At 33.0% G+C, this 21,806-nt stretch overlaps 1 protein-coding gene across 1 annotated transcript in view; it reads right to left on the reverse strand.

Moving 5' to 3' along the window:
* LOC106467541 (uncharacterized protein ZK1073.1-like) overlaps positions 1–21,806 on the reverse strand; it is a 72,807-nt gene that overhangs the window by 8,217 nt on the left and 42,784 nt on the right. The window contains exons 3-9 of the mRNA XM_013927904.2: positions 20,445–20,511; positions 18,500–18,617; positions 16,201–16,263; positions 7,623–7,683; positions 6,243–6,329; positions 2,898–2,975; positions 256–267 (exon numbers count right to left, since the gene is read on the reverse strand). Coding sequence (XP_013783358.1) covers positions 256–267; positions 2,898–2,975; positions 6,243–6,329; positions 7,623–7,683; positions 16,201–16,263; positions 18,500–18,617; positions 20,445–20,511 — 486 coding nt within the window. The remainder of the gene's footprint in view (positions 1–255; positions 268–2,897; positions 2,976–6,242; positions 6,330–7,622; positions 7,684–16,200; positions 16,264–18,499; positions 18,618–20,444; positions 20,512–21,806) is intronic.

Here is a 21,806-nt window from a genome sequence, read left to right on the forward strand (position 1 = left end):
CTTGTCCCCATCATTTCTGATGGGCTATACGCTAGGGAATTAATATTCTACAAATTAGGAAACAAATAACTATTTCAGTTTTAACTTCATTTAGTGATATTGAAATTAATTGCTCATAAATTCACTATATGAAACATGTATCCTGAAACTCTGATAGTCTCACTGAACTGTTTAAGGTATATAAGTAAAAGTAAATGACTAATGGTTCTACTACAGGTTAGGGAAAATAAACAACTATCACAAAAACCACCTTACCTGTTCTATCAGCTAGATGTAGGTGAGATGAATCAAACACAGGCAGCATACGACAAAATTCAGGAGAGTAGTATTAAAGGAAATCAAATATTAGTATTTAGTTATCATTGATGAATTATTACTAATTAAACTAACAAGGTTTCTATTATGATATTTCATTCCAAAATAGTTATCAAATAATATATGTAGTTATTATGTGCACTTAGAATGGATATCATCTACAAGTTCTGGATAAAAGAAAAAATTTATTAACAAATCTAAGATATACTGAAATAAGACATTTCGTAAAAACCATTAATTAAGGCAAAGTGGCTTAAAGGTTACAACAATAAAAAAATATTATGGTGGCTTTTACAAATTCAGAGAACATTTCCTTAAAAACGATAGAACAAATATAAATACAGTACAAACTTTGATATCTGGCATTGTAACTGAAAATTTTAATATTTCCAAATGCAAGTTCTCATTATAGCTTAGTGACAGTGCTTTACATTCCTTCCTGCTGGCAAGCTTGAGTTGTTAGCCACCTCTACTATAGTTATAAATGTTTTTATATAGGTTAAAGTTTTTACAACATTTATTACTGTTCAAAACTATTATTGTTATAGATGATGTAATAATGATGTATCTTAGAACATAATTCTTCCTGTAAAATACAAGGGAAGCTCTTAGAACATAATTCTTCCTGTAAAATACAAGGGAAGCACTTCTGTAACTGGAATTTACTCCCGTCCAGCACTACCCAGTTGTGGCAGATGCAAGATAAAGCTTTTACTGTACGTGAAAAATAAAAATTTAACTATTTTATCATAAAACTGCATATTTTTTACAACTTACTTATGTAAATAACAATATAATCTTTTTAATGTTTAGTGCTTTTAGACCATTCAAGTTTATTTGTGTGAAACATATAAAAATAACTCATGAACACTGTTTGGGTCATAAGGTTTCTCGTTTCTGTCTTTCATTGATTTTTTGAACCTACGTATTTTCTTAACATCATTATCATTATCAGTGTAATATATTGCTCGGATCTCTTTGCATAATCCCATACCTTAATATCGAGCCACCTTAATCTTGTATGTGTTCTTAGCAACTTAAGTATCAAAGTTGATACAACCTGTTACATCTACTGGTTCTCTTAATTTAACATTGCATCATTAAAACCGTACTTGTGGTTGATAATTTTAATGGTAAACACTCGCATTTGTTTCTAACGACACGGGTTACTTTTTGATATTCCTTGCAGCAAACACACACTTACTCTTAAATACCCCAGTAGTTGATAGTTCTTGTAACAAACAATCACACTTGATCCTAACTATTCCCTAGTCATTTGATTCTTCTTGCAACAAACACTCACACTTGGTCCTAACTATACCCTTGTTATTTGATACTTCTTGTAACAAACAATCACACTTGATTCAAACTATACCCTAGTTGTTTGGTACTTCTTGCAACAAACACTTGCACTTGATCCTAACTATACCCTAATTGTTTGATACTTCTTGCAACAAACAATCACACTTGATCCTAACTATACCCTAATTGTTTGATACTTCTTGCAACAAACAATCACACTTGATCCTAACTATACCCTAGCTGTTTGATTCTTCTTGCAACAAACACTCACACTTGATTCTAACTATACCCTAGTTATTTGATACTTCTTGTAACAAACAATCACACTTGATTCTAACTATACCCTAGTTATTTGATACTTCGTGCACTGAGGTATCTTGAGACCTATTTAAACTAGATATTATGCCATATTCAGAGTTCTATTTGACTTTGTAGCAATGATTTTTAACTAATACTACTGAAGATTTGTTATTCTGTATCTCTTTTCATTCTTAGAATTTATAAACTGATAAGAAACTTTTTCTTTAATGAATTGTTTAAATGTACAGTTTATTTAATGTTTATTAGGCTTTCCATTTTGTTGTTATCTGTAATCTTTAATTTTGTTGTTTATCTTATACTTTGGCAACTTGTGGTGGTGTGGCAGAGATTCATACCCGTTTATGAAATTCTCAAGTTAATCAGCTGAATTTATTTTTTCTTATACATATTATGAAACATATTTAAACAGAATTTTCCTGTAGTTAAATAAAAGGGATTTTTATTAAAACCTAATTATATTGATTGCTCTTTTTTTTAATCTAGTAACTGATACAAAAAACATTTAACCGTGTATCTATTTACCATCCAACCTGGTACAGTTTAGAAGGTACACATACTGATACTTTATAATTCATTACATCTAAAGCTTAGCATCCAGTTTATGAACCAATCCCAGGGTGAAATGATAATTATCAAAACATCTTTTTTTTTTTTCTTGATCATCCTTTTTGACAAAAAAACCAATAGAAAAGAATCAGTGCATCACTGATATTCAATTTTTTGTCAGTCTGTTTATGCCTAAGTATGTATGAAAAAAAAATGCACCTATAAAAGAATATGTTTCTAATTCAAGTTACAAAATGTGAACACACCTGTATAAATATCTGGGTAAAAACAATGCTTTTTCAAATGAAACTCTTTTAAATAAATAATTTTAAAAGAATTAAAAAGTTTCTACTGAACCTTTTCATAGACAGCTATCTTAGAATTTGGAACCCTTACAAATGCATTTATCTTACCGACCCAAACTTGTGAAAAAGAAGATACTGTTCAGCCGTTGGATGCATTCCTACTGTTTGGAGTTTCCAGTTCATAATCTAAATTTAAAAAAGATTTACACACTTCAATTATCAGTGAGCAGTTGTAGCCTAGAATTTTTAACTTTTAAATTTCTGTTGTTGGTTGTGTTACTTTGTTGCATTTGGTAAAATATATTAAAAAGATACAAATGTTCTATTTTTTAAATTTCAACTTTCGTATAATCATATTCACCAATAGGCTTACCTTCAAAAATAAACTACCTAACAGAAATTTCAATTACTTACTAATTCCATGTTACTATCACTTCATTGAAACATAAACTCAATATTCACAACACTAAACTATTTAAATATCTAGTTAACTGGCTGATTAATTACTGACTCGCTCTAGCCTAACTTGTTTGATATATTAAGTTTTACAGAAAGTTCCAGACATTGTAATGTCATGCCCCTTACATTTTCTCAAATTTGCTCCCTACTAAAACACAAAGAAAACACAAGATACAACAATACTAATCTTAAAGAGGCCATTATGGACATTTTAATGTATTTAATAATATAATTCATATATATTTGAGAACTAAAAAAAACTGGAACCAAAACCTTTCATCATTACAATAATTTTTTTTTCTATTACAACAGAGACTGTAAATCAGAGAACTAGTTATCATAGGACAACTGTATGTATAAAGCAAAGAAGATAACAGGACATAGAAATAATGTATTTTATCATCAGAGCAAGTTTTTGGAATTAAAAAGATAGTAGACTAAAGAAAATGTTTACTGTACAAGAGTAACAACCACATGTGGAGCACAAGAACAGAAAACTAACTATTTTTGTTTTTTTTGTACGTGGGATCAGAATAATAACAGGAGGCAACAGTTTCAATTATTGGGACAACCTCAGTGACATACACGTGTACTAGAGAGCAACAGCTAAATCACAAACTTATTTTGTGAACTGACTAACTGATTTTTCATAATAACTTTTGAAAATATATGAGAAAGCATGTTATGCCTATAACCTGTGATGATAACACACTAAATATTTTCTTGTATGAATACTGTAAACCAAAGTAAAATGACAAGAGTAAATTTAAAATTTCATCATCATGAGCTATTATGAACTACAGACAAAATACGTGGTTCTGGACATCTTTTGAGAATTGCATTTACCTCTTATTTATCACTACAGTCTCCATAGTCAATAATTGAAACAGAAAGTTTAAACATTTCATTAATGTGAACTACAAAGACACTAACATTTTCCAGACTTCGAAAAACAATGAAATTAAAAAAATATATGGGACATTCGTTAAGTTGAAAATGAAAATTCAATTTACTTTTAATTTATAAACTACCTGACTACTAAAATGCATATATTTCTGATAAGTGTGAAATGAGAAGTAAGAATTTCTAGAATATTTTTCTCACAAGTATTTTGAAATTAAAAAAATGAAAATTCAGATGCCACACACCATAAACTGACTATTGCTAAGTTGAAGTGACTAGAGTGCAGTTTTCTATTTTTCTATCACACATTACTCAAGTTTACAGATATAGAGGGCATATAAATTGTATAATAAAATCACTATGACAGCAACTTATGAATAACACAAACCATGCCTTAATGTGTTTTACATAAATCCTTAACCATGAAATAGTCTATTGAGCCCTATGCATACATGAGGGTCAAAGTACACGTCACAACCTTTTTAAGAGTTACATTCAAAATTTAATTAAACAACTTTATTATCAATATGCATCAATAAGCTTGACATCAAAACATAGTATATTTCAAAGTTTTATACTGTCTAAATTTTAATTCTTTAATTTCAAAAGAAAATATTTCAATAAATTCTCAAACTTCACTTCTCTGTATCACATGATGCATCTGTGCTCTGAATTGCTCATTTTAAACTTTCTTCTTACCCTTATATGATCTTTTGAGTGTCCCACCAATTACACACTTGTACTATTGATATTGGCAAGCCAGAATGTATAGTTTTAACCTCAAATCTTTTTGCTTATCTAAGATATTAAAAATAAAATACACATCCCATGCCACTCCTATTTCATTCTGTCTTTCAAAAAATGCCAATAATTCTCTCTGACATTTGATACTGAATTATTTATAACCAACATAAAGAGCTAATTGTTTCTTACATGATTCATTAGGAAGCTAAGTTCATTTTATTGCTCATAATTATTTGGCCTCAGTTTCATTTTTTGTGATTGTGATCATGCTTTTCTACTCCAAGCATTAAAGTGAATTTTTTAACATATTAATTGCTTAGTTACAAAGCCACTTAAATTACAGCTGTTTCAAGGTAGTATATTCTATTGTCTAATATATGTTTTGTGTTCTAAAATGTATGTTTGTAAGTTTCAAGAATTTTTATGTGAATAATTAAATTTGTGAAAAAAGTGAAGCCTAGCTAGTTATGGTTTGCGCTTTCAAAGATCATGATGGTCATATACCTTTGCTCGTGGTGTTTATGACCTAAATCTAATTACCTCATGCTGTGGTTATTGTTTTTGATAAAAGGATCAGTGCCCAAGTTGGCACTAAGCTATAAATTTACAGAAAATAAATGTGAAAAGTTCAAGATAAGAAATATATGAAACAAGGGAAATTACGCATCAAAAGAAGAAAAAATATATTATTTATTTTATTTCATATTTTTTCAACTTGTCCTTTCACTGTACATTGATCAGATTCATGATTTTGATACAGTTAGTGTTGAGGTAAATGAAATATCAGATAAAATATAAAGTTTTACCAGAAGAAACTTGATTACAGATCTAGGATGGTCTAGAGGTTATGCAAATGAAATATGAAAACTGTAAGATGTGAAACGTATTTTTATTATTAAGATGAAAATTACTATGCACTCAGACTAGTCAAGTGTCAAGTTCTTATTCAGACTAATTCAGTACATTCACACACAAATCTTTAGTAGAAATAGTTTTTAAAAATCCTGACTTTTTTTATGTACAACATACTTGTAATATTTACTAAAAGCGTGAAACATTTCGTGAAAATATACATAGCAATTCCAGATTTAAAGTAAATATTAATTCTACAATACAGCATCACTCTAATGAAACAACCATGCACACAGAGTTAACAAGTACTCTTCTATCACTGTTATGTTACTACATAAGTTATATGTCTAAAACAAATTAATCACAATAACAGTAAAATTAATAATCTGGCATCATTTTCTTTCCGTCACTACTGTAGCTATTTCCCATTTAGTTCCTAAAGATACATGTTAATATACACAGACCTATTACCCGTATCTCAATCAATAAACTCACCTTGTCATTAAAATACTCCATTATACCTGCAACAGTAGAAGTACAGTGAATGAGAATGTTACCGAGGACACGATCTGGGAAAGCCATCTGAAAAGTAAACATCTTAAAAGATCACGATTTAACAAGAAAAATTACATTCTCAGTCTGAGTACTGTAAAACTGCAGTGTGTGTGTGATGTTGAATAGAATTTAGAGAAGAATTTAGTTATTGAAACTTCTGGCAGTAAGAGGATTTTTTAAAAGAAACTTGTTTATATATTAGAGAATCAAAACTAATTGAGGCCTTGCAATAAAGTGATACATTTTGAAAGCTTGTGTTAAGGTTTATTAAAATTTTCAGAAAGGTGTTTAATCGCAACCACAAACATCAACTGTGAAAAAACAAAAATAAGTACAGAATTAAGGTCAAAGAGCAATTAATACTCTTAACTGTTGAACTAATGGTTTAAGTATTCTGGGAAGCCTATAGCAATGACATCTTAGTATTATAATTTCTCCAGAGAAATTTGTATGAAATCCTTTATGTTGAAATTGTCATTGTTCTAAGAAATTTTTTAAATCCTACTTAAAAGATTGAGGAGGAACAGTCTTTTTTAAATACCAATTTAAAATATTTTTCCACTAGCTACTGCTAATAAAGCATTTTTTTCAACCAACCAATCAGCCATCACATGTACTCTTCACCACCCAAAAACAAGGTTCATCTTTGACCCTACAAAGTTAAGGTTTCTTTTCAGTTGGACACAACTCCGTAATGTCTCAGGAAGCATTATCAATAACTCCTTCCGGAAAATAAAATATCACATGAGGTAAGGAAAATAAAGTGCTTTTACTCATTGAATTAAGAGTTTACCTAGCAGTAGCTGCAAAAAAAAAAAGACACTGAAAGAGCTCAGCCATTACAAAGTAATTTATTTTAGTGCTATAATTAATCATTACACAGCTATCAAGTATAAACAGATGAAAAAAGTAGTTCAAAGAATTTATCTAAGGCACAGTGTTAGTTTCATAATTTCTATCTGTGTGGCCCTTAACTGTATGAAAGATGCAACCAGTTACCAGCTTCACCCTTATCTTAATGAAGTTTTTAAATTGGTAACTAATGTGTAAGCAGGTATTGTAGTTATTCCTAAATATGTTATACCCAATGGATCAAATAAAAAAATTTAGTATAATAAGATCACTATAACAGTTGCCTACAAATAATTACAATGAGTAATGTGTTTTACACATATATTTAATCAGAAAACAACCTAACAGACTGAGGACACACTATCTGGATCTAAATACATTGTTTAATGATTTTTATAGGGTTAAGATATTTCACTGTAAACAATTCATCAAATTGTCATCCAGCAGATAAAAAAGTGACAAACTTACAGCAAAGCGTGCCAGAATGTTGGCTCCAGCTCCTTCACCAAGCGTGACCACACATTTCACCCTAATTAAAATAAAACATGTTAAAAATATAATTCACCATTAAATATTTAATTACTTAACATTAAGTAAATTTCTGAGAGTCTTCCCTCTACACAAAAATTATTGAAACACACAATCACCTCTGTTGTTGAAACGTTGCATCTTCAGAGCTAGAATGATTTGTAATACAAGTGAATGCTAATATGTAAACTCCCTTTTCTTTATGTATGCTTCATTTCGAACAGAAATAGATTACTCCAATAAAATAGGAAGATATGCAGGTAATAATATTTGTTTCAAACCATAAGGATCTTTTAGGTTATGTACTGTTTCTTAATTTCCTATAACAAGACTAGCAGAAAAGTCTCAAAGTATCCATAAAATGTAGATTCAAGATTGTTAAGCAACAAATAAACTGAACACGGGCAGTAGAGGAAAACACAAATGTAGTTTAAAAAATCAATAATTCTTTATCTAAAATAAAAAGGGTATTCTACTACCTAAGCTGGTTAGGCTTCTTCTGTAGCATCTGGTTGCCGGGGTCGACAAGAGCAGAGAATCAAAAGCAAAAGATAAAACTATGGAAGCACCTAGCTCAAAAAATCCAAGTAAAACAAAGAAAGTAAAGTATCCCACAATTCAACTTAAACCAATAATCTACACACAGTCTTAAGCCAAGCTAGATGTATGGGTTTCTGAACTGCCTGTTTCAGTAGGCTATCTTCCAAGAAATCCATATAGAAACACATACACACAAGCTTTAAATATGAGGTTGCAATATGTAGCTTTTAACTGTGTAAAAGGATTAACATGTTTACAGCTTAAAACATATGGTAAATGGGAATGTCACTATTGCATGGAAATTTAGAAAAATATTACTTGAATATACTTGAAAAATAATGCATTCTAAACTAGTTATGGAAGAATGAAATTCATGACTAATTTCAGTCATTACACTAAACCTAAGTTCCAAAAAAAAGTAAAAGCTGAAGACTAATTTTGATTCTGAATACATATTACCACTGGTATTATGCTGCTAAAACGACTATAGCTTCTTGGAATATGATAGATACACCTTGTATGAAACAACTGTTAATTAATTTAAATTAATACCTCAAAAATAATAATATACAGTTTTAAGGACTGCTATGAATGATATGTGCAGTTCAAAGTTGGCTGTAAGAAAGAGCAAACATTTTATTAAGCTCAATGAAGTACAGAAAAAATCTACAATCCAAAACTAGCATCACAGAGAAATGAAAGTTAACATAGGTACTTATCTCCTCTCACACAAAAGGCTATCTTGATCACTGACTACCCTCTAAGCATTGCTAAAAGAATTTTAGTAATCATTGCACCAGTCTTTATACACCACCAGTTTTGCGCCATTTCTAAACACATACATATCATAATTACTCTCCACCAAATAGTATTGCACCATCTATAACAGTGCAACTAGCTCCCTCTGCTATTCCCACTCAATCCTCACTTTCCATAATTGGCAGATACTAGAATAAAAACACTGGTTCTAGTGGGGAAGAAGGGTGAGAAGTGTGTGAAAGGATGTGAGTAGCTATCGGAAATACATTTTCAGTGTAAAAAAATTTTAACTTCCGAAATGAACTCTCACACCAAAAACCAGAATCACACATTGCAAAGGTAGAGAGCCAGTGTAGCTGCACAAAGAACATACCAAGTGGAAAGCAACTGCTCAGAATGAACAGGTGTGCTTGGAGATGAAAATGAAGCACACCTGTGAAGTACCATACTACTTCTGTAACAGGTATGCTTTTTGCCCTGGAATTACGAAAGTAACATAAAATGGGCAGAAAAGGTAATGCTTGCACAATCATAAGAGCATTACGAAGGTGCAAGCTGTATCAACATATAAGGAGATAAAAATAAATGTAATAACAACATGTGGCTTCGGCATGTGGACCTTGTTATCGATACCTAACAACCCCAACTGTAAGTAAACAAAGTGCCATATATCAAGCAACCAGAATTACGAAGAGGAAGTGAACAAACAGTCGTAACCTGACAAACTCCCAAAACCAATGTGGGAGCAAGAAGTACGACAAACTAAACCCGGCATTACAGGATCTTGGCATTTCCTCAACTCTCCTGTAAGAACTGGAAAAGCTGTAACCAATATTATGGGCAAAATCATACCTCACTCAACCATCAATGCAGGGTAGAAACATCCTATATCTGGAATTATGATGAGGACAAGCAGCATTCCCCCAACTGTAGGAACAGAATATGGACATCTTGCCATTGGTATTATGAAGCAGACGAAGTCTCTCAAACCCAACCGTAGTAGCAGGAAATAACTTTTTGCATCTGGAATTAAAAAGAAAATAGGCATCTACTTCACACAACTGTAGGGGCAGGGCATTATTATCCTGAACCAAGAATTATGAGGAGGATCCCACATAGGCTGGCCCCAAATAATATTTGATAATTGGCAGAAAACATCTGTGGGAAGTGTCAGTAGGGAATTAGCCTTGACCTTTTCTCCTCAGTGGATAAACAAGCATACGTATAGTAACACTCGGGAAGAAGCCTCCATGGTCCACCATCCCAGCAAATGGGACCTGAGAGTGGTAAGAACTTCCATGCTCCACTTAAAGAAAATGGAAGGATAAAAATGCAGTGGCGAGGAACATCACATAGGAGACAGTGCAATGGGTGACTGTGTTTCCCTATTTTGAAAAACAGATCAAACCCAATTTACCAATCAAAGGGTCGGCAGGTATGGGCAGAAATCCCCTTCTGCTTTGCTCATGAAATCCATGAGTGATGGTCTGCTAAAGATACAATTATAATACATAGATATACACATATGCCACCAGGAAAGTGCCCAGTGGTCTTACAGAAACACCCCATCTCAACTGCAAGTGTTGTATAGCATACCTGACTAGACAATACCCACCACTAGATGAGATCATAAAAAAGCTTAGGGAATCTGAAAAGAAAACATAAAAGAAAGAAAATGAGTAGACTTATGTCAGTTACAGGCAAACGTGTGTGCAGAAATGCCACAGAAGGAAGATGATATCAACCAGAGGAAGAAACAGCCAGATCGTGCTGATAATAAGTGATAAAGGTATTGTGGGTTGTCCACATACCAGCCTGGATGATTTCTTCCAAGGGGAGGCGAAGGTGAGCAGCTAAAGGCAAGTCTGAATATGCCATCCTGACGAGTTTACAAAACCAATCAGTGAGAGTTACTGGAGACAGATCATGGGAAACAGAAGGGTTAGTCTGGAATGTGAACCCTGAAATGATGCAGTATAAGCCACATAACACCTCAAGGAACAAAACAGACAAAGAAGCCTATCTAGACTGGAATGGGAGGACGAGTGGAAAATCGAAGGAAAGGAAACAAATCACCATCCTAGGCCCCATAGGCCTCAGGAGAGAAGGACTGCTCATGGTAGAGGATCACTCAAGATGGATGGTAAGGGAACGAGAAACATTAATGGCATAACTTTCGGAACAACGGCATCTACATGCAAGAAGGAGAAAGAAATAAGTCTTAAAGGAAAGATGGTACAAGGACCATGTAGCAAGTGGTTCAAAGGGAGAATGAGAAAGGGCATAAAGGACCACATTAAGATCCCAATCCAGTATAAAAAAGGGATGTGGAGGATGACCAATGTGGAAGGAATGGAAAAGAAGGGAAATGACAGGGGAGGAGAAAATGTTACAGAATTGGGAAAGGAAAGATACTACATGAGGAGTCAGTCCACGGGCTGAGGCAAGGGACTGGAAAAAAGCCAAGTGTGATGATGGATTTTGGTGACATTGGGATGAACTACGTCCAATAGAGGTTTACGGAGGAGAGACAAAGGTAAGGGCAGGGAATGTTGCACATGCAAAGGTCAAAGCAGAGGGAACCAAGGCTCTGCAGAACAATATGGAGCAACCAGCAGGACAATTTAAGGAGTGGTCTGGATGAAGGATAGAACTTTCAATAGGAGTTCAGATTGGAGGGTAAGCATAGATGTGAAGACCCATCCAATCCTGACTGAACATGTCCACGCCCAGAGCTGATGGATATGGAATGGGAGACCAAAAATAATGAAGTTTGGTGTTCAAGCATGTGGCAAAGGCATCGATAAGTTGTGTCCCCAGTTGAGAAACACCCAATGAAAACTTGTGGATGAAAAGACCACTCCATGGGGAGAATCTGGTTGGGACAAGATAAATGATCTGCAAGAAGATTCATGGCAAGCTAACACTGCCATGTTGTGATTGTGGGTGCAGAAAAGAAGATCTAGAACTTAAAAACACAGAGACCTGGATTTGATTTCCCCCTGCTTGGTGATATAATTGACGACCATAAAATTGTCAAAGGGGACCACGACCATCCGTTCATGCAGGAATGGAAGGAAATGGGTGAAAGCCTGACAGACTGTCAAAAGCTTGAGGATGTTGATGTGGAGTGCAGACTCCTCTACAGACCACAGACCGGAAATCTCTTAAGAGTTGAGGAAAGCCCCCACACCACCAAAGATGCATCTGTGAAAAGATGAAACTCTGGTCAAATGGGAACCCCCACCATGGTCTGATCCCTATTGAAACACCAAGCTAGGTCCACCCTAAACATGGAACAAGGGTAATAGGATAGTCCAAGGAATCCAGAAAGAAGTTTCACTGATCAAGAAGAGTCCACTACAGTAAATGCATATGAGCTTGACCCATTGGAATGAGAGCTTCCAAGGAAGCCCACATCCCCCCCCAAAAAAAGAACATCTTGAGCCATGAGAGAAGGAGAGATAAGGGCCTTTGTTACTGCCTATTCCATATACCTGAGATGAAGGAGAGAAGACTGGGCCCAACTGAGGTGTGAATTGAAGAGAACCCTCAAAGTTTTTAAATGAAATCTGTTAAAGACCACCAGATGAAACTGGTGAAATTAAGGAGAAACTCTATAGTAAAATAAAGAATTTAGCTGTTAATGAGGTCATAATCATGGGGGATTTTATTATTAGACATATAGAGTGGGAAAAGTTAAGAGTCCAACCATAAGAGAAAGACACTTTTCAGAAACCATTCAAGATGGTTTAATTCAACAATTAGTCAGGAAACCTACTGGGAAGAATGTTATTTTAAACTTGTTGTTAATATAGAAATGGTTGACAGGATGGCGATTATGGAACATCTGGGTGCAAGTGATCATTGCTCTATTAGATTTGATGTTTTACTGTATATGTAGATCAGGAATAATGAGATTTTGGTTACAAATTCTGATGGGATGTGACAAGAATTATCTGTTGTGAACTGGACAACTGAATTAATTTAAGGTACTGGTCAAATGTGAATTTTTAAATATTCAAGATTTGCACATTCCTTATAGAAAAGAAATATATATGGCTGCAAATAAAAAATACCACGTTGGCTCATAAAGGGTATGTATATATATATATATATATATAAAAATCCAGGTTGGCTCATATATATATATAAATCCAGGTTGGCTCATAAAGGGTATACATATATAGGGACAAAAAATGGCTGAAAATGTGAAAATTAACATTAAGGATCTCTTTAACACGTTCACTGCCACAAAATAAATCAAGTATAAGAAAAAGTAAACATTCAAGAAGTGCCCAGAAGCAGTCACAGTGTCCCAAACTCGTATGCCACAAGAGAAATTTGGCTTTGATACATAATTGTCTGTGACCCATTGGTGTATCATGAGGTCCATAACTAAAAGTTGGTTGTGACCCACGGGTGGGGCACATGGCAGCGAACATGTTAAATACATTAAAGGTAAACAAAATGTTAGGATTGGAGTATAGCCTTTGAGGGATGATAGAGAAGGGCTAATATCTGATGATTATGAGATGGATGGGTTATTAAATTCTACTTTTTCTTCAGTTTTTACAAATGAATATATATATAAGCAATATACTTCATTCTGAACAGATGGAAATAACGAGATGATCACATTGATTCTGAGTATAAGAAAAACTGGGAAGTTTATAGAATGTTAAAGTTCTTGGGCCAGATAATATTTACCCAAGGGTTTTAAAAGAGGTTAAATATTAGATATGTGAGCCACTGATATGTTTAAGTCCTTCAATAGTGGCCAGGTGTGAGAAGCATGGAAGTTGACTAATTTTACTCCTCTTTTCACAGGAGGTTATAAAAATCATCTCAGTAATTACAAGCCTATTACTCTTACATCATTGGAGGGAAAGATTTTTGAAAGTCTTTTAAAAGATGCTTTGCAAATTCATTTAATAAAGTTTAAAATTTTGTTGGTTAGTCAACATGGTTTCGCTAAGGGAAAAACCTTGCCTCACTAATTTTTTGACATTCTTTGAAGAGATTACTGCTTATTTAGATGAGGATAAGGGTGTGTGGATGTGGTGTACCTCCATTTTCAGAAAGCATTTGACAAGGTGCCACATAAAATGCTTGTTAAAAAATTGTCTGGAGGTATAGGATAATTTGGCTCACTGGATAGAAAAGTTGACAAATGGAGAAAAATAGAAAGTCATTATAAACCGAGTTCAGTCTCAAACTGGTTTAATGTTGTAAGTGATACCCTAGGGTTCATTGTTAGGACCTTTTTCATTTTTTTTTACATCAGTGACATATATAAAGCATTGGTCAACAAGTTACTTTCAAGTTGCTCATGATTTTAAAGTTTTAAGTGTTGCTGGCTATGAGGAGGATGCGGCTGCTGCTTTACAGAAAGTTATGGATTATTTGGAAAGTTGGGCAGATAAATGATAGATGACTTTTAGTTATAAGTTCAAAGTAATACATTTTGGTTATCATAATTTGAATTAAAAGTATAATTATGATGAAAATAATCTCAACAATGTTAAGAAATAAAAGGATTTTAATGTTCTGGTTGATCAATTTCTTACATCATCCAAGCATTGTTCTGTTGCTAGTGGTAGGACAAACAGGGTTTTAGGTTGTATCTACAGAGATGTTGGATAAAAATCTAAAGAGGTTACATTTAATTGTGTAGGATATTCGGTTAGGCTACATTTTGAGTACTGGGTTCACTTTTAGATTTCTTACCTTAGGAAGGACACTGAATATTTGAAAAGAGAAAGGAGGTCACTGGTTAAGCTGCATTTGGAGTATTGGGTTCAGTTTTAGGCTTCTTATCACAGGAAAGACATTGAATTGTTGGAAAGGATTCAAAGGAAAGATACTGGGATGGAAAGGTTTTCATACAAAGACAGATTAATATCTCAAATTGTTTTCTCTTGAAAAAAGAAAAGTTAGAAGAAATCTAATGGATGTGTTTAAGATCATCATGGGAATTGATAGTGTTGATGCATCATCTCTTTTTGTATTTAGTGATGAGAATGGTAATACAGAGATGACATTCATTTTTACAGGGAAGGAGTCATCTTCAGCTAAGAAAATTTTATTTTTCTAACAAGGTGGTTGGATTTTGAATGTTTTCTCTTCAGATGTGATGGATGCAGTAAATGTAATGGAGTTCGAGGAAAGGCTTGATATATGTTTGAATGATAGGGACTAGGTCTGAGTATTTAATTTTAAGAAAAATTTAGTTGATAGGATGGATTGTATGGACCAATATGTCCCTTGTTGTGCTTCAATTTTATGCCTGTTATGTTAAAACAGCATGAGATACTGCACGATGGAAACTTGATGCTAAATACAATTCAAATTCTCCTCTTAATTGATGTGCTGGACATGTACTCTGACCAACTAAACTAACAGAACTACTTAATGCTGGAATTCTCTCTGTTCCTACTTCGTCGATTGATAAGGATGGAATTTTACTAAGGCTTCTGAGCCATAATAACCAGTTTGTAAAGCCTATAATTGATGTGCTGGACATGTACTCTGACCAACTAAACTAACAGAACTACTTAATGATGGAATTCTCTCTGTTCCCACTTCGTCGATTGATAAGGATGGAATTTTACTAAGGCTTGTGAGCCATAATAACCAGTTTGTAAAGCCTATAATTGATGTGCTGGACATGTACTCTGACCAACTAAACTAACAGAACTACTTAATAATGGAATTCTCTCTGTTCCCACTTCGTCAATTGATAAGGATGGAATGTTACTAAGGCTTCTGAGCCATAATAACCAGTTTGTAAAGCCTATAATTGATGTCAGAAATGAGAATAATGGCATTCAAAAGACCCAGTAAGAATAGAATTTTGAGAGGACTATTAAGTCACAATTATTAATTTGTAATACTCACAATTCATTAATGTAAATTTAAAGATATGATATGTTAATTAGCTAAAAAGTCTACATGTAAGCATTGATGTGGATTGGAATCTCTTCTAGTGTCAGCTTTCAATTCTTCAGAAAACTCTTAACAACATAAGTTGGTTTACACGTTTAAAACAATTCTATTGTTGATTGGGCATATCATGAGATGATAAACATCTTGTTCAAAGGAACTGTAACAAGAAAGTATCAGTGAATTCTAATAATCCCAGATACATTATATTAAGGTTTAATTTAAATGTTAAGAAATAAAACATTAACTTCTCTTTAAATGAAAAGATACATACCTAAAGTATTCTAAAATGTTCACCATATCCTCTCCCAACTCTTGCATAGAGGGAAAAACACAACTGAAAAGAAAGAATACTTTCAATCTTATTACACTAGTTATTCTATAACAGTATATCACAAGGAAATTCAATCTGTTTTCTAAATTATATTACGAGAAATTTTGACACATTTTTAGTGGCAAACAGCAAATAAGTAATAAATTATTTATAAGTAGTTCTGTTCATAAATACAGTAGAATGCCAATTATCTGAACACCAATTATCTAGATCAAACTTGGAAATTATATATATCTGTATATTTTCTTTGAGAAAACCACACAATTGTTAAATCTGTCCTAACATGCTTGGATCATTTCATATCAAAACCATCAGTTGCAAAATTAGCCTTATTGAGTATGAATGTACTTTTTATTTCCTTGAAAATTAAAAATGAATTGTTATTTTTTTAAATCAAAGTTCCTCTTTGTTGGGGTGAAAATGCTTGACAAAAACTAAAGAGTGGCTCTTTCGTTGAGTAACAAAGTGGACATTATGAACAAGTTAAAAAAGTAAATCTGGTAAAAAGCTAGCAGAAAAACATGGTATTGGAACTTCCACAATATCAGACATTAAAAAATCAATAACTCAATTCTTAATTTTGTTTCTGTTTTGGGGGGAGGAGAATGGAAGTTCAGTGCAAAAAGCAATGAAAAAAACAGAAAATGAGAAAGTGGGCAATACTGTTTACATGTGGTTTTTAAAAAAGCAGTCATTTGATAACCCCATTTTAGGCCCTGTTCTTTGTGAAAAGGCTGCAAGTCTTACTGAAAAACTTGATGGTAATCCAGAATTCAAGGCAGGCTCAGGATGACTAAGAAACTTTAAGTTATGACATGTATACTTGCACTAGAAGTTCAAGGATGACTAAGAAACTTTAAGTTATGACATGTATACTTGCACTAGAAGTTCAAGGATGACTAAGAAACTTTAAGTTATGACATGTATACTTGCACTAGAAGTTCAAGGATGACTAAGAAACTTTAAGTTATGACATGTATACTTGCACTAGAAGTTCAAAGAAAAAAATGTTTTTGGAATGGTATGGCAAAATCGTCATTCCTGAGGTTAAAAAATACCCCAAAAAATTCTAAAAGTCAAAATGTTTTGCTTCTTCTAAACAATATGCCCTCTCATCCCTCAACTGAACTTCTGGAAGATGATAACAGCATGTTAAAGGTTATATTTCTCCTGCCAAATGTGACTTCTATAATACAGCCAATGGATCAGGGAGTGATTGAAACACTTAAACATTTATACAGGAAACAACTCTTTTAAAAACTTATTGGCTAACAACGACGTCAACAAAGTCAGCGTTATTGGGGTTTTAAAAACTCTTGATCTTAATGTTGTTGCATAGTGGCTGACTCTTGGAATTTCATAAAAAATACTATGTTGCAGAGGGCATGGAATAAAATTTTAAAAATAGAATCTAAACAAGAGGCCAGAGACAAAGAAGAAACTGCCAATAATATAGCACTAGAGCTAAAAAAAATCCCTCGATGCTTGGATTTTGATTTTGAAGATGTCAAAAAGTAGAAAGTAGATAAACTGTGATGCTGATGACCCTGGCTACTAACTATTAACAAAAGAGATCATCAAAGATGTACAGGAAGAAGACAAGAATGATGATAAAGATTATAAGGGGCTTTCACATGATGAGGATTTTCAAATGCCCGGACACTGCAATGACATGGTTGGATGGGCAGGAAGAGTATGACTCTGTTCAGCTGCTGTGTTTGAAAAGATTGCATGACTTAGCTGCAAAAAAAGGAGGTCTTTCATGAAGCAGTTGTCAATCACTCAGTTATTGTCGTAAATAAATTACAGTAATGGTATGAAGTCAGTTGTTTAATGTGAACATTACACAGGTAAATGGAATCATTTCTTAATTATGCCTTCAATGATTTTTTATTTGTATCAACTGTATGTAAAATATATGTTTAAGATACAGTTTTTTGTTATGTTCATGATACAATTTTTTTTATTAATATCAGTTATCCAGATATTTGATTATTCAGACCACCCTTAGTCCTAATTAGTCCAGATAATTGGTGCTCTACTGTATTATAAAACAATAATTAATACGCAAACATATAATGATAAATCTTTTTGTTGTGAACAGTGTTGAATACTTGTGGATGACTCAAAAATTACAAACAAAAAAGTAATAGCTATTTGCAGGTCAGCTTTATGGATATGGTTTTACTGTCTAGTGGGAGAAATATTACAGCCTGTTTCAAGGAGAGAAATAACATACTCTGGTGGCAGATCTCCTGCATCGTACTCCTGTCCTGGAATCTCAACATGAAGAAACACAGAACGGGACTTTATTCTTGCCATGGATGGATGTTCGGTGAAAGAGTGGAATTCTGTGTCTGTTTCACAAAATTGAATTAATAACAACAGTAAGAACTTTAAACTTATATGATATATAAATTAAGGTTCGATCTTGCTCAGCATTCTAGCAATAGCTGCAACACTTAGGTACATTTCTGTTCATCTACTCAACAAATTCAATTTAGAAATTTTGGGGTAATGAAGGGTTTTAAAGCTTTTTTTCCCCCTCTGTTGAAAATTTAATAAGAATGTAAATATATCATTAAAAATTATCATAAGGAATACAAGCTTGGATTAATTCCTATAGCTGACATTTTGTAATATAAAGATTAAATTATCTATGGAGCTCCCAGCATTTAAAAACTAAGACAAATAAGAAAAAAAAGGCAAAAACAGAATAAGAAAAATATGACACAAAAAATTCAAACTGACTGGATGATGACTAACATGTAGCCCTGTGAGGATTATGGGATGATTACTGAAGTGTAATCCTGTGAAGACTATGGAATGATCACTAATATGTAATTTCTATGAGTATTATGGAATGATTGCTGATGTAATCCTATGGGGATTATGGGATGATCTCTGAAGTGTAATCCAATGAGGATTATGGGATGAACACTAATATGTAATTCTATGAGTATTATGGAATGATTGCTGATGTAATCCTATGGGGATTATGGGATGATTGCTGAAATGTAATCCTGTGAGGATTATGGGATGATTGCTGAAATGTAATCCTGTGAGGATTATGGAATGATTACTGAAGTGTAATCCTGTGAAGACTATGGAATGATCACTAATATGTAATTCTATGAGTATTATGGAATGATTGCTGATGTAATCCTGTGAGGATTATGGGATGATTGCTGAAATGTAATCCTGTGAGGATTATTAGATGACAACTAATATGAAATCCTATTAGTATTATGGAACGATAGCTGAAGCACAATCCTATGGGGATTATGGGAAGATTGCTGAAATGTAATCCTGTGAGGATTATGGGATGATCTCTGAAGTGTAATCCAATGAGGATTATGGGATGATTCCTGAAGTGTAAATCTGTGAAGACTATGGGATGATCTTGATCACTGACATGTAATCCCATGAAGATTATGGGATGATCACTGACATATAACACTATGAGGATTATAGGATGATTACTGACATGTATTCCTGTGAGGATTATTGATGCATAAAATTTATCAAACTAAGATTTAAAACAAAATTTTAGTAAGAATATACTGACCAAGATATTTGAATAAATACAATTTTCTAACATATTTTCAACCAAAGCTTATAAAAAGCAAAACTGAAAAAATAAATAACATACTAACTAACTCATAAAACCAAAGAATCACACTGGAATAAAATGTGTAACAAGGTAATGTTTAATACTGGAATCAAGTCATGAATTAATAAAGCACACAAGTTTTCAAGTTCTTTTAAGTAAATTATGAGAATCAACAGCTACTGAAGTGAAAAAGGAACATCATTCAGCATCCCCCCCCCAAGTCTGCCACAGCTGATTCTTACTTATATAACAGTAAGTGATCCAAAACAAATGTAACAAACTGTAAAGGAGTTATCTTTGCCATAATATTTCAAATTCAACATATTCTCTCATTCTTGCACACATTTCTTTCAAAATATTAACTGGAAAATTCTACAAAATGAACAAAAGCTAATTTATAAATTTATGTAAAATTCACTGCTAAAGAGAACATTATAATGTTTTGTTCACCACAAAAGTGAAATGTATTGCAGGAAAGAAACTACGAAATACAACTAAAAATTACTTCAAAAGCAACTCCCTGATATTATGAACACACATAAGTGAAAAAACTTAACAGTAAATGACTTACGGCTAGAACCCATATCATGAACAGTAAGAAACACTGGTGTGTTGTCTGTAATCCCCTTGGTGGACCCCTGAAGAACAAAAAAATTTGCATTATATTCAACTTTTCAAAGAAGTAACCAAGGCTTACCCAAATTGATGTAATGCTATTTTTATGTAACTGAGGAATTATATATCAATATAATAAAACACAAATAAAATCAGCATAAACAACCATTTAGATACATACAAATTTACATTAATTTTTAGTAACAAGTATTGTCCATCAATCCTTTGGTGAGCCCAATGTATCAAACCAAAATTAATTAAGAATATTAAAACATATTAGTGAAACTAGTGAAAGCTTTATTTACACTTAATACCTTTGAGAATAGTTTGTTTTGGATATTTGTGCAAAGCTACAGAAGAGATATATGTGTTTGCTATCAGATTAGAGGGAGGGATGCTAGCCAACAGCACTCACTACCAACTCTTGGGCTACTCTGAACCAAACAGTGAGATCTTTCTATCACTCTTATAACAATCGCATTGCCCCAAAGTGAAAAGTTTAAGTTTTTATTTTATCTGTTGTTATTTTTTGCAGCAACAGGAGATGAACAATTTCTAGCATACATTTACCAAATCCCTGTTGGTGGCCCATAGAAAGGGGGGATTTTGAGTTTCGAAAGGTAACATTTTAAACATTATTAAGTTTAGTACTTGGAATGGGACTTTAGGGAAGTAATGAGATAAATGACTTGAGTCAAATATCAGTTCATTATGTAAGTGAAGCAATTATAGTGTTACCACTTTTAGATGAAAAAAATCCAAAAAAGGTTCCGGATCTCAGATCTGGATGGATCTGGCATAAATTAAGCATTTTATATGAATATATAGAATTTTCACTCTGAGAAGATTATAAATGAATCATGTATTCCTACAAAAAGTATACAAGATATTTCAGGAAATAAAAAGAGAGTTGTGTTTCAAATCCCCAAGAACAAAAAAAAAAAAAAGGTTTGTCAACTGTAGTAGGAATCGCTCTTTAAATCAATCACCCTTGTAAAATAATTACAACATGAGAAACCAACGAAACATCATGATGCATGTTATCCTCACGTGCTATACAAAAACAGAAAGAACTTAACAAATATCAAAAGATGCTTGATTTGCATTTAAAAAATTATCATTTTCAAATGGCTTTGGCTTCCCTTTTCTTGAAGCATACAAGTTACGTGAATCATATTGTACATATTTCTACAGTTTCATTTCCGGCAAACTATAATTTGATTCCGACTATTTAACAAACGCTACAGTTTCATTTCCGGCAAACTATAATTTGATTCCGACTATTTAACAAACGCTACAGTTTCATTTCCGGCAAACT

The sequence above is a fragment of the Limulus polyphemus genome, unplaced genomic scaffold, assembly GCF_000517525.1.
Source record: "Limulus polyphemus unplaced genomic scaffold, Limulus_polyphemus-2.1.2 Scaffold2653, whole genome shotgun sequence".
In the NCBI taxonomy this organism is placed as follows: Eukaryota; Metazoa; Arthropoda; class Merostomata; order Xiphosura; family Limulidae; genus Limulus; species Limulus polyphemus.